At 37.2% G+C, this 14,803-nt stretch overlaps 1 protein-coding gene across 12 annotated transcripts in view; it reads right to left on the bottom strand.

Moving 5' to 3' along the window:
* The window catches only part of PBRM1 (polybromo 1), a 67,223-nt gene that overhangs the window by 23,243 nt on the left and 29,177 nt on the right, over positions 1–14,803 (bottom strand). For all 12 annotated transcript variants that reach the window (XM_030502138.1, XM_030502134.1, XM_030502137.1 and 9 more), the window contains 9 exons: positions 13,337–13,478; positions 12,814–12,911; positions 9,462–9,738; positions 8,266–8,371; positions 6,371–7,013; positions 5,296–5,507; positions 3,982–4,167; positions 2,166–2,323; positions 970–1,236 (listed from right to left, as the gene is read on the bottom strand). In XM_030502138.1, coding sequence (XP_030357998.1) covers positions 970–1,236; positions 2,166–2,323; positions 3,982–4,167; positions 5,296–5,507; positions 6,371–7,013; positions 8,266–8,371; positions 9,462–9,738; positions 12,814–12,911; positions 13,337–13,478 — 2,089 coding nt within the window. The remainder of the gene's footprint in view (positions 1–969; positions 1,237–2,165; positions 2,324–3,981; positions 4,168–5,295; positions 5,508–6,370; positions 7,014–8,265; positions 8,372–9,461; positions 9,739–12,813; positions 12,912–13,336; positions 13,479–14,803) is intronic.

Genomic DNA, 14,803 nt, shown 5'->3' with positions numbered 1-14,803 from the left:
TAATATGAACACTCTATGTATTGCTTGCAAATTCATACCATCTGCCCTATTAAATTTCTTACTTCTTAGTCAAAAATCACGTTATGCCTCACTTGACACACTTGACTTGACAAGGATTTCAGAAAGCCAATGAAAACATAGGCTATCTCCCCAGTGTGTGGAAGGAAAGTTTTCACTCTCTTGGTGGAAACAACTCTTTCTTTTGTCACGATATGAATAAATACAGTAATACAATAATAATAATATATGCTAAGTATCTGATTAAAGCTGACGATTAGTGTGCTGGGGTATTCTGTTCTGAGGTTCTGTTCAAGAACTCAGTGTGAAGTGGATTTATGATTATATGTTTGGACTTTTTATGGCTCTAGATTTATTTTAGATAAATTTAATTGAATTTAATATTTATTTGAATTTATTTATTTTATGACTATAAAGACAATAAAATAAAACATTTTACTCAGTGTGTTGGACAGAAATATTTTTAAAACATTTTGACAATAAATCACTCAGTTATCCATCATCAATGGGTCACCAACAACAGAATATTATGTATTGCATATGGTTGCCTAGCTACTATTTCACTGAAATGCTACAAAATAAAGCATTTCAGCATTGCAATGAACTAAGATTAGGCCTGTAGTTCTACTAATTCTTTAAGCTTAAGACAAGTTTTACAGTAAAAGTATAATTTTCTTTTCTGAAGTGTGAAAAAACCCAAACAACCTGTTCACATGATCACAGGAAGGCATTTGCAGAATCTAGCAAATATGTACATAGTTTATTTTCTGTCCTGTCAATTTATATTTTGTTTGTATTTGTTTATGAATGGGTATAACATAATTTATAACAGAAACAATTATTTATATTTTACTGTGTCTGGATGCTGTGAAACTGAAGTCATGAGAGCTCATATTTTGTCATTCTTTATCTGTCAAACATAATTCATGTTCCACTTGTTATGTTACATACCTTTTCAAGATGAAGGACACCTTCTCCCACCTTACTGTCCTCCAATGTTTCAGCATGTTTCTCCTCATCTACTTTGTCTGTATTAGCAAACACAGAAGCAACACGGACCACAGGCAGGGGCACATCTCGTGGGACAAACCTTACAGAGCTCACAGGCATAGTCCACAGTTTAATCTTTTTAAAAGATTTTGTCTTTGCAGAGTAACGTGACTCGCAGACATAGACATCCTCATCTCTGAAGTTTTCAGGACACAATTTAAAATACTCCTGCAGGTTGAAGAAAAACTATGAAATATTTCAGCAATACAAACACATACACCACAGGCACACACACTGAACTCCCTCTCATGCTTCCTGGGTTTTTCTGTTTCTATCAGAAGAGGTTTTATACTAATAAAGCCTTTCTGCTGAATTCTTCTCTTCCAGTTTGACATCCAAGTTATATTAAAAATTAAAAGCAAACAAGAAGAAATCCCACCCTTAGAGAAACAGCTAAATTAAATACAGGTTGTCATGTGAGAAAAGTTGGGGTTTATTCATTTACCAAACCGGTACATTAACAAGTACAAGATCTGCAGCCTAAAACTAGCTTTACAAGACTTCTGAGCTTTGACTTGGAAAGAGGACATAATCACCAAGTCGAGGACAGCAGGTAAGTTCCATACTCATTGATATGTGACCATGATACATAGTGTGACATAGCCAGCAGTTGTAGCGCTCTGTTCCATACAAACACACTACCTTCAAAAAACTGTCCGAGATAGGCATGTTGCAAAAATCTCCTCATCACAAAAATCCTCAGTGCAATGATAATGTGGAATCAAACTCGAGAGAGATGAAAGACTTCATTCTCTTACCAAGGCATTCAAGCCTTCCTCTCTGCCAAACCTAAATCTACATGCTTTTACAGGAACCTTTAAATTACCAGCAATTTCTCTACTACATGCTTTGAAAAATCCATTAGCTAATTATCTAACAAGCATATGACTCTACAAACCAACCAGCACAAAACACCATCGCATGGGTGAACTACTTACCTCATGAAGCAAATTAAGAATACAAACAGTATACAGGAGCAAGTCCTACTTTATCTAAGTATTAGTAGAATGTCTCTATGTTAGAATGCCTACAGCTCTTCAAGAAAATAGCAGAGAACATATTAGTTGCTTAACAAATTAGTCTGAATAGTCTCTCACCTTGACAAACATGACCACACATTTGCCTAAAATTTTGCTAACAGGAACTTTATTGTAATAATCACTTTTAAAAACTTCTTTCTCCAAGAATTTTCGTGTTGCAAGATGAAACGTTTCATTTGGCCGATAAAACCAACATCCGTAGAGCCATTTCTCGCCTTTAAAAAACAAAAAAGAGAAAAAAAAAGTAAAATAGCATATTCTCTAGTGCATGAGCAAGAATAAAACAACTACAGATTGACTGATTAATCAAACAGTCATGTATTCATTTATACTGAGAGTAAACTGTTTTAAACCAGGACAAGATTCTTTAACTGTTTCAGGTAAGAAAAACTAGGTTGCTTAAAAAGCCTGCTCATTGTTCCTTCCCCAATAAAACCTGACTCAGAAAAATAAAGGAGGAATAAGTTCTTATTTAAAAATCTTGACTCTCAGGCCTTGAAATGGCTTCAAAGTCTACACAACAATCACCTGATTATTTGAAGAACCTTGGATAACTGGTTTCAAGTTTTTTAAGAACTATTTCTTCCGTGTTACAATGTGACAAATTCAAATTGTTAATGATGGTTCATAAGGAAGATATAAATATGTACTATTTTTTCAAAAGCAAAGAAAATCTGTAATCTGTAGACTGAGCCAGAATAAAAAGTGCCATTCGATTTTTCCATCACAGACGAATGTAAGAAAAGTCCAACTGGTCCATCTACCCAAATACACTGCATCCAACTGAGTGAGCATGACAGGCTATTACAGGAATGCATTAGATCATAGCCACTCCTTCTATAGTCACTGCATTAGGGGTGGTAGAGAGCTGTTCCCTTTATCAAGCTATTATTTGCTGGTTATTCCCTTCATTATTTGGTTTAGACCTGTTGTACATGGACTTGTCTCACCCTTTTTTGAGCCTGCTGATATAACCTGCCTCCACAGGCCCCTGGGAAAGCCAGGAGGCTCACTACCCACTGTATTCAAAAGCCAAACACTTTCATGTGTTTCAGTCTGATTTATTAGTGCCAATGAGTGTCCTCTAACTCTAGTATTGGTGGATTCGTTGAATAGTATTTCTGCATTCAGCTTATCTATCCACTTCATAATTTTGCAAACCTCAATTATATCCTGCCTTACATTTCTCCCCTCCAAACTTAAGTCATGGTCTTTTTAATCTGCCCTTACAGCACATTCTTTCCATCCCTTTAAAAAAAGTGCAACCAAAATGGTTAACTGCATTATACCCCACTGTAGTTCTGAGCAACTGTAGTTTCCAGGATTGCTGAGAGTGCACCATGCTTATCTTGCCGTATCTCTAGCCTTCCTTACACTTAAGAGAAGTACCTGCTGCGAACAGAAGGCATCACTGATGAGAAAAAAACAAAACAGTACTTGTTATGGCTTGATTTGGCCTGGGAAATGCAAGACTCAGGTCAATTCTGAAATTTAACAAAGGCAAGTTCTGAAACTGAGTTGTTCTGTGGAAGATTTGTGGTTAAACATGCCCAACTTTGGTTCAGATTTCTCAGCACAGAAAACCCTCATGTGGTGTTCTGCACCTAAATTACAAGGACCCCATCCCACTTCAAAGACCTTGCTCTCTGGGACACTTAATATTTAAAGGTAGGTAGAGATGAACAACAAAAAAAGCATGTGCTGATCCAAGAACATTATATCTGTAATATTCTTTGGAACAAAGTAACTCAGAAACAAGAAAAATACTCACCATTCCACACATACTTCTGCACAGACAAAGCTCAAACTGGAAGTTTTAAATAGCAATAAGAACTTTCACCATATTGTTTTCCTATAGCAAAGACATCCTTACCAGCTGAATCTTCCCACAGCCTCTCAATACAGACTATATGAGGTTGCAAGTTGGCTTCAGCAGGCTCCACATACACATAATCTCCTACATGGTACATGCTGTTCTTGAAGCTGCAATCCTGGCTGTAGGTCCGATGCAAGCTTGACAGCCCAGCTGATCCAGAAGAATCTTCACTCTTTTCAGCTTCTTATTTCAAGAAGGGAAAAACAGATGTTAGCAATTAGTAATGCCACATTGCCATTTAGCCAAGATTACTGATATGAATCCCCTCACGCCTTCCTGAGTGCAGATATGTCCCTCTGTCACTGACTTTCAGCATGAAGACATATTTAAGCGTGTTTTGTGCTGCCAGCCTTTCTGCTATTGGTGCTGCTCAAGGTTGGGTTTCCCTTCTTCAGTTTAATTTTATTCAGCCTTCCCAACTAGGAGGAACTCAATGACAGCCCTGAGCTCTGAAGCCTTCAGAAAGGCATATTTTGCTTCCTTTGGGGTTTTTGGCTCGCAAAGGAAGACAGAAAAAAGACATCACAGCTGTCGTCCCCTTATAATACTCAGCCTGGTTGGAGCAACGAGACTTCACAGCTGCTGACATTAGTGTTATGTGGGAAGATGAACCATGTTAGAAAGACAATTTAAGGGCAAAGAGCTGTCAGCTCTGCTCCCATCTGTGGAAAGGAGCTATTAGAGAGCTTTATTCATTCCCTAGACATGCTCCACAACCATTATACTGACACTAACAGCCTGGAAGAGTGAAACACAAAGGACCTTCACAGTAGGTTTCCTGCCCTGCAAAATAGTGCAAACCCATTCCTCTTCGCACTCATATCAGCCAAGTAAGAAACGCAAAAGGCTTACTTAAATACCATTTCTTTAGCAGTGTTAAAAAGGATGATCACAGACAACACCATCAGCACACAAAAATCCCCCAGTGTCTGCCAAAAATGAAATGACTAAAAGATCAACTGGAACAGTCATTGCTAAGTTTATGATCAGCAGAAAGCTGTAGTAAAAAACTATTGTTTTCTTTTACAATTTCCTTCAAATAAGACTACTGTACCCCAATGTGTTCCGATTAGAGTTTACATACAGTTCGTATCTACATATACCTCTTTCTTTAAAGCCGTCTGGCCTGGCTGATAATGATCAAAACAAAATAAATCTTCCGTAATTTCAAATTACAAGATCCTTGGTGGACAACCAGACTATTAAGGTTCCTTCAGGAGGCGAAGCTGTAGCAACAGCACAGCATACATCATACCCATAGGTACATTTTTCAATGAATGCATTTAAAATTAATGAAAAGAAAGTAGCTACCTCTCTTCTCCTCCTCTCTTTTGAGCTTATCCTCCTCTATTTCTTTGGGCAGCTTCTCCTTCTTTTCCTTTTCTACATCATTGTGAAGATGCTTGGTGGTATAGCTGAGAGCAGGTGACAGAAGAATCTCTCCATTTTTACAAAGTTCATCTCGAATTTTAATAAAGAACTGCTGAAGTTCGACTGCATCCTCATAAATCTCCGAATCAGTCCTGTACAAACATACGTACAACAAGGCAGAAACACAGTTTATGCAGACTCGAACAGGATCCTAAATATTGAGCAATCAATTGCCACACTTAGTGATAAAACTAAAGCTTCACGCTACCAACAGATTTTTGTGTTTGCCTAGTACAAGCAGCAGTAGATATTGGCAAGTCATGGTCCACCTGCTACTCTGCTGCCAGCTTGTATTAAAGTTTACCCAAAACAGTATTTAATGTATACATCAGTCCTGAAACACCAGAAAAATCAAAGGTAACTAGCTGCAACCAAAACTACTTGCCACTGGATCTCTACAATTTGTCAATTTCTAAAAAACTTAAGTAATAACAGTATTATTAACAAAAGTGACTTATTCTAATTCCCCATACTCCTGTTGGTAGATGTTTTAATATGATTGTTTATGTCCCCTCCTTCAGAGTCAAGATCTCACCCGCACATCCCCAAGTACCCTACCTAATTCAAGTAAAACACTGCAATAAGTTGCAAGTGCTCATAGTTTTTGCACAATATTACTATAACTCATTCAACTGTGATTGCTCCAAAAGGGTAATGCACTAGTCAAGCAGTCAGTGAACTCCTCTTCATTTTTCTCTTTGAAAGTTAGCACAAACCTGGTTTTCATGAGGTGTGCCTTTGGAAGATTAACATCAAAATTCTCTCAGGGCAGAAACCTAACTTTTTCCTTGTTTTTTAAATGAAAGCATACATTCCACTGCTGATCTGATAGAGCTTTTGAGATTTCGTTTTCTAAACACCCATATCAAGGAAAGCAAACACTTTAAAAAAACTTCAGCCTTTGCCTAATGTTAACACATAAAACTCATGTGATAAGACAAAGGACTTCACTCACCTGTTCATTCTCCTTGCCCTCTCCAGTACCTCAAACATATTCTCCTGGAACAAGTCCAATCTCCTATAGCGATTATTTTCAACATTTTTTCGGATAATATCAAAAGTCAGAGGAGGTTTATTTGGGAAGTTGGGATCTACAGCAGGAATCTCAGCTAAGGAGTCACTGTAGCATCTGCCCTCATCATCCTGGTGGCTCATAACAGATACAAAAAGGTTATGGATAAGTTCCTGAATTAGCAAAGTGACATTCGGCACATGAGAATCCTCATCTCCTTCTATTTCTCTCCGAGTTTCAAGCAAAACTTTATGCAGGACCAAGGCATCTTTATAAATTAAAGATTCTGGCTCATTATATGTGCAAGCATTATTGAACATCATTACAAAGTCCTCTACCATGGAATCAATATCCTGGTATTTATTTGCCATCATATGACTTCTGATCTTCTCCATATCAACGGGCTTTTTAATGGTTACATAATAGTCAGGAAGTTCAGATCGAGATGGCAGCCTCAAGAAGATGGCACTCAGTCGCCGGCCTCGTTTATCCGTGTAATTCTTTACTGCTTCATAAACCTCATTCAATTTCTGTTGCATTGGAGTCATGTATTTCGATTTTTTTGGAGAAATGCCACTTTTTCTACCTAAGCAGATAGAAAGGGGAAAAAAAGAAAATCATTACAAAACTAGAGCTTCCACACTCCTTTGTCCATCTCTTTTCCACTGGAGAATTGCTTATTGAAGAACCACTTTAAGGTATGAGCAGAAGAGCCACAACATGGAGCCCATCCCAAGTTGCAGCTTCCTTTATTTTTCGTAATTGTATGAATATTTTTTTCAATGTTATTTTTGGCAAACTCAGAATCATGTGTTACTATGTTGAAGGTCTTTTCAGACTTAAGCACAGAAAGCTTCTTTTCCTACCTAATGTTATTAATGACTCCTCTAAATTCAATTCGGTCTTACTAGCTCTACATGAATTTCTCTCTACAGTCGTTAAAATCCAGTCATCACAGGGTTTTTGCTATCACTAAAATTAAGCATTCTAAATATCAGATTTCTTTAGGACAGGTTTATGCCAATTTAAAAAGGATTATTACAGGTAAAATGTAAAATAAGGCCTCCCATGGGATTATTAATCAGATCAGCTTTTTGATTAATTCAGGATCTCTGCTATGGTACTGCATGGCCTCTGCCTGTGAATTCTCTAGTACCTGTGCCTTACCTAAGAGCTGCACATTTCTATTTTCAAGATGACTCTGTGCAGTTATTTTATTTAAGCCTTTCTGTGCAATTTATCCTTCTCAGTTTGCTCAGTTTTGAACACATTTTAAGGGTACATAAGATTTGAGTAGTAGCAAATCTAGTTTGTAAGAGTAACAGCTCTAGGAACAGACATTGTTGGAAAATTCCGTGTTTTTCATGTTTTTCTATAATTTTCTAATAAAACTCACATTTCTTTCATGATTCTGTGCAAACCCCAGACATTTGACCAGGGAAATGAAGAGTTTTACTCAGTCTGAGAAGCACCTTACTTGTAAGAAATCCCAGCAGCACATATTAAGTATGCTAACGAAGTGTTACTGAGCATGTAATGCAGCATGTAACATTTGGATGACTAAACGCCAGCCATTCCAACCACTCTTAACTTTTCTTTCTTCATTCCCAGTTACTTTCCTTAGAAAATGCTGTATGTAACAACTAAGTTCTATTATATACACATAAATACACCACTGCTGTCATGATTTTGAAAATACAATTCTACTTTGCATGTCAGTGTAAATTTGCAGGTCGCATCTTCTATTCTAAAGGGAAAATCCGTTAATCTCTATTGCTGGCTGTTGAAAATGTTGAAAGTGTTGAAATGAGACATAGCAATGTACAAGGCTGCCTTACTTAGCTTTAGTTTAGGGGATGCAACATCATCATCTTCAGCTAGGGGTCCCAGTTCTTTCCTCTTTTCTTTAAGGATCTTTTCCAGCATATGGGCATCATTGTATACCTGTTAACCAGTAAAGTAATCAAAAACCAAACCAAACCAAAACAAGGTTTACTGTGTTTAAACTAGTTTAGAGCTAGCCCCCAAGAAACATTTACATGTTAGCCTGAAAAAGCTGAAAGCAAAACCAAATACTTGATTAAAAAAGAAGGGTTTATTTGTCAAATGTACACTTTTAACAGACTTATGCAGGTAAGCAGAACTAATCAACACAATCTAAATCAGAGAGATATAAATCTTGAATAAATTATCCAACTGACCTGCATTTCTATTCCAAAGACTATAAAAGAGCAAGGTGCAGTTGTCTTATCAACCTTCTCATCAAACCATTCTGCTGAGCAATCTCCTGAACTACTGTGATTCCACCAGGGTAGAAAGGACTAGAACAGTACTCCTGGGTCTTCAAATCCAATCCCAGTGAATGCAATCTCATCATAAAGTCCTTTACAGTAGCTGACCAAGTTCCTTATTAGAAATAGCTGGAGGTTTCTCACCACCACTCTGTTCCAAAACATCATGCTTTCTGGCTGAGGAACATCACAATATAGACACACCCTACAATCTATTTGTAAATGAAAAGCATATTCTTTTCAGACTTCTTTGGCTAGACTCAACAAGTCACGTCTTCTAGTCTAATCTCTCCCACACTCTCCACCTCCATGAAAACAAAGATGGTTTCTTTCCAACTAAGACATCCCTTCTCTGTGGTTCTGAGCTCCAAAACATATGCTGATGATTACTCACTGTGCAAATATCCTCCTGTGATTAACTGAGGATGAATAATGATAATGTAGTAACTGGATTATTTTTTTAAACCATACTAGGAAACATTCAGCTGACATTCTTTGTAGCGGAGAGTTTAGCTAATGGGAAATAAATCTAACCTTTGCAAGGGAGCCTGCTGCATTTCACATTTATACAACTATAGACAGAGAATTTAAAACATCAGCAGAAAGAAAGTCATATTTCTATTTTAGTTCAATGAACAATAGCATAAATAATGTGAGTAACAGTCAAAGCTAAACCATCCTACCATAATTTATATGTCTGCAAAGAAGCAGAGGTAAGTGTGACTGCAGGATCAAAACAGTACCTGGGAGCCTTCCTCATTATAATGCCTTGCATTTCGGAACATGAGCTTCATGTCTTCAATCATGGCTTCTTCCCCTGCGTACTTATCATTGCGGATGTTGTGTTCTATCATTTTCAAGTCCATTGGCTCCAAGATAATTTTATAATAGTCTGGATAGTCCTTTTTGGATGGCTTAACCATGAACAAATCACAGAGCCGTCTGCCTGTGCCTGGTTCTCGAGCTTCCAGAACTGCATTGTATAAAATCTTCATTCGTTGCTTTCGGATATTCTTTTTACTGTTAGGTTAAGGAGAAGAACAAAAAGGAAAAGAAAAAATGTCTGGGGTTTCTTTTCCCCACTGCCAACATTAATATCAAAATGACATTATCCTCTACCATGAAAAAACAGCCACAAGCACCACACAAGATGTTCAACATCCAAACAATGTACTAGAAACATTAGTCCATTTGCAAGTAACAACAGCATCATAACCAGCAGTCCTCTAAATAAAGAGGAAACCAACTTTAAGATAAGATTTTTCTCTCATTCATCTTAAGTGTTGTACAGAATAAAAAAAAAAAAAAAAGTAGTTTTCAAATGTGCAAAGGTCAAAAAGAGCTCTAAGCACTTTGCAGCTGCAGAGAAAAAGGATCAGTCAGGACTAGGCAACTGCATCCAAGACCTCGAGACCTAGTGCGAACAGGCAAAACCCCCTCAGCCAGCATCTTTATGACTACTTCTGCTGAATGCAGAATATCAAAGACTTGACATATTTATCTCAGTTATTCTGTATCTTCTTCAGTACCAGTCACAAGAAAATAAGAACATCAAGAATGTAGTATAAAGAAGGGTCTGAATTGCTTAAACATCTGTCAATCCCAGTCAAATGAAGTTACAAGACAATAAAGCTTGCCAAAACTGCAAACTCAAGTAGAAAATGGCCATGTAGACAAATCTTATAGTCCTATGTGTAGCTATTATGGTTGTCTCAAGAAATTTGACAGCACACCCAAGACACAGCTTATCAGGAAAAAGTTATGTGTGGCTCCCTGTAGATACACTACATGATCTACATGCAAATCAGATAAAGGAGAGGAAAACTTATGTTAATAACATCTAAGCTCAGCTCAGACACTGTTGCACTCTTGGAAATGCACTCTCTCCAAAGCACTTTTAAACCAGCTTCCAAATTTCAATCTCTGTAAGACTTACTCCAGTAGTTAGAACTTTGACTATACCATCTGTAAAAACGATGACATCATCAAAAACTATCTTCATTTGCAGAATGTGCAAAACATCACTGTGCAACTTGCTAGAAACCAAACAGCATCGCAGATTTTCCATCTTCTGGATCTTCTCCTCCTATATTTAAAATATGCCTAATCTAGCACAGCATCATGCCTCAGATACCTCTTGCTCCTTGGTGAGGTCAGCAATATAACTACTGAAAACTAATGTCACATTATGTGAGAAAATTCAAAATGTACCTTCTGTAAGTTAAAAACTTTTTTCCTGCATTATCTTCAGTGTTGAATATGTTAGTTAGTGGTTCACACTCACATATGAGCAATGCCAGAATAGAGACATGCTTCCGAATTCCACATTTTAGCACACTTCCAAATTTTAACATTTAGTTCAATGAAAGTAGGTAAAGCAAAACCAAAGCAGAAATAGTAAAAGACCACACATCTGATACATAAAAGGGTACATCCAGACAACTTTCTTCTGTGTCATTATCATTTCCCAATGGGATGCATTTTGCCTGAGTTATTAGTTTCCTTTTTCAGCAATATTTTGGAATTCCCCTCAGTGTTTCACTTCTGCTATCACAGCATTTACAATCTTCTTTTACTTCCTATCTTTCAGCAAGCAAAAGTGATGACAAACACTGAACTGACAACATCAAAAGCATATTCAGGTTCTCCTTAGGCATGAAGAAAATAAAATTATTTTGATTTCCCTTATCTATGAGCACTACTCTTTCTCTTTTACTGTTCTTAGATGACAAGACCTGACAGATTTTTTTTTTTAAGCATTTCAGTATTCTCTTGCACAAGGTGATCAAAAGCAGCAAAGGGTTAAAAGGACACTGATGTCAGTTTGACTCGCTTGGTTAGGTTAGTACATCTCTTTGAATCTGAAGATCACAAAACTAGCCATTTTTTGGCAATTTGTTCCTACCTGATGTTCATTTGGTACTGTAGTCTGCCTTACCATTCCACAACATTTGTTCTTCCTACCATCCCTAGACTGTACCACCTCCTAAATCCATGTTAACATTTTCTCTCTGCAGACTTTTTACGAACATACATCGCTGCACTTACTTGACTGCTTTTAAGTGAATCTTTGCTGATGGTCTATTTCATTCCCTTCTTTCCCCCACAACTGCTGTTACTTTGATAAAATAAAGAACTAAAAATACAGAAAGCGGAAGGTTCACCAAAGAAAGCTACAAAGATGTTGAAATTACAGTTTTACACTGGCCGTTGCTACTATTGCAATATTATCAGCAGTTAGAACTTATTTCAAATGATACCATGAGGCAGACTAGAGAAACTATCCCTTAGAGTGAAATGCATCACTAGCATTAATTACACAACAGCTTTCACTTTTAAAGAATACTTTCCATAAACCATCATTATTGCTCACTAAAAAGTATATTTTAAATCACTGTGAATTTTGTTTATGTTACAGTATCCAGAATAATCAACCTATTATCAGTTTATCTATTTGTCAAATACCCTCTTTGGCATAGCTATTTACAGGTAAGTAACAGAAGAGCGTAAATTCAAAAGGGAGAGCAGAGCAGTCCTCTAGCATTAATGATGAAAACTCTTCAAGCAGAGCTCATGCAAAACGAAAGTGTTTGTGTCAGGAAACTTCATCAAATAAAAATATTTGTAGACTAATACTATAAAATTTCAAAAAAATTATTCAGCTACAGTGTTGACTCTGATTATATTCTGAAATCGCTACCCAAACTACATAGTCATGTATTGGAGAAGTAGTAGAAAAGCAGCAATAGTTGCTAACAGCCTGTGAAGACAGTCCCCACACCAGGCTATAAAAGATAACACACAAATAAAAATCCTGATATCCACTGACAAAATTACTTAATTCAGTGCAACTACAGTGCCCATGCCATGTGCTGCACTGAAGTTGTGTTGACAATTGCCAACTAATTAAGAGGCCAAAAAAAGGAAAATAAAGTCAGCAAATAGTTTTGAATTAACTTGAAACAACACTTGATGAGGTTAAGTTTCAGAATTATAAATCCTTACACAAATGCTAGAAAACATTGTTTAATATTCTCTTTAACAAATAAAAGCTACAGCAATGTCACGGTCTGCAGGAACTACAGAAGTGCATACCTTTTCCTTTTTGAGCTTCCAGTATCAGACGTAGCAGAAGAAATCATACTGTCCCCATCCTCAATGTCATCTCTCCTAGCAAGCTCCTTCTTCTTTGCCTGAAAAAAGAACAAATCCCTGAAGCCAAACTCACTGCCAGACATTTCCAGCACAGTATTAAACACCAGAACAGATCAGATACACTAAAAAGATGCAACTACAGGTTTTGAGACTAAACCACCATCCAAAGTATTTCCAGTGATTCACTCAATATAAAGTTGGCTGACAAAAAATAGCAGTGTAATTCTTTTTAACTGTCAGAAAAAAATTTGAGGAACCAATGTGGAAACAATGCCATTTCAGACTGCAACACTCAGCTGAAGAAAAATCATTCTAGGATGCTCTTCATTCCTATACTTCCCCCTAAGCAAGAAAATACTACTGCAAATACAGGTCTAGTTTAAAATTATTGGGGAAAAATATTCATTAGGTAAATAAATTCACATGTGAAGTTATATCCTTTTGATTGTTCTACTCCACATACCTGCATAACCTGCTGCATTTTCAGGACTCTTTTATAGATGGCAGAATTGGGAACATTGTAGCGCTTGGCATTTTCAAACATCAAATTCAGATCAGCCTCCAGCTGATCTAAAGTTTCATATTCATGGTTCTTCAGTTTGGTTCTGCAAAAGAGAAACACCAGTCACATATCTCACAAGTTACACACTGCAAAACAGTTTTTAACATCTTTATTTTCACAATAAATCAATACCCAAAGAGCTCTAATTACAGGAACATGTTTTCTTTTTCTGATGCTGCAGTAATATTTTCTGGTTGTAACTATATTAGGGAAATATATCTCCTCTTAAAGAATGGTTTTAGTAATTCCGAAAGCTGTCCTCTTGAAAGTTGTGCAGACTGAAGTCCTGTTTTCATACTCAGAGGAGATGTGGTACAGATCAGGCAGAAGCACAACCTGCTGAGACCGCTCCAGTACCCCTCAGCTGTGACCTGTAGGGCCTGGGTATGATGTCAATGTGACAGGTTAGCTCTGCACAGCCACCAATGCTGCCTTCCCTACACATCAATCCCTACACATCAATTCCACTCATCCTCAGTGAGAGCCAAAAGTGCACAACACCTCTCATGTTAACCCACTCCAATTTTGCTCTCTCTTAAAACCACCTGATTGTTCATTGGTGCTACCTGTAAAATGCACTTCATGTGAAAACAGTTAGAAAAGGACCAATGACAAAAAATTACCATTTTTCATGTGCTGAACAGATGAATCAGTGCACTAAGTTTGCCAATAACTTCATCTGTTTTCTTCTATTTTCTTGCACAAGTGGTGAAAGTTCTAGCCAACTTTTTTAAACCTTCCAATACCTCATTAAACAAAACAGAAAACAGAAGTCTACAATAACATAAAGACCAAACCCTATCACAACTGCAAAACACAATCACCCTCCTTCACATCTCCCTCCTCATCCGCCTGTCACAAACACCGGTTACACACCATCTTTAAACCTAGTCTGTTTTTTACAGCACCCAGCTGAAAGTGAACCTGCTGATGGAGGATAAGCACTACCACAAAATAAATTTAATATAGTTTATTTTAATCCCAAGCCTTACCTGTCAATGTGACCTCACAGCTGAACCAGCAAACAAAGAGTAACACTGCTCAACTTGTGTTAGACAGGTCTCTCCACTGGTCAGCCAAGGGTGAGGAGGTCACAGTTGGATTAAACATGGCACAAAGCTGAAACAGCTAAAAAAACTACTGAGAAGTGCACATGTGTCTATAAAGCTGACCTGATGGAAACACATTTTGCAGTAAACGTCCAACTAACTGCATGCTGCCAGGATGGCTGTTGTGCCTGCCTCACTGAAACGTAGTGTATTCCTTTTTCATTTCTTTCAGATCTGAAGAACTAGTGTGTCCTCAATGACTATGAGAAAAGCAGAAAGCAAATTTGGACAAATACCCTAAATCTAAGATGTCGAGAAA

This window comes from Strigops habroptila, chromosome 11 (genome assembly GCF_004027225.2).
Source record: "Strigops habroptila isolate Jane chromosome 11, bStrHab1.2.pri, whole genome shotgun sequence".
Taxonomy (NCBI): Eukaryota; Metazoa; Chordata; class Aves; order Psittaciformes; family Psittacidae; genus Strigops; species Strigops habroptila.
This window is presented reverse-complemented; position numbering and strand designations above follow the sequence as displayed.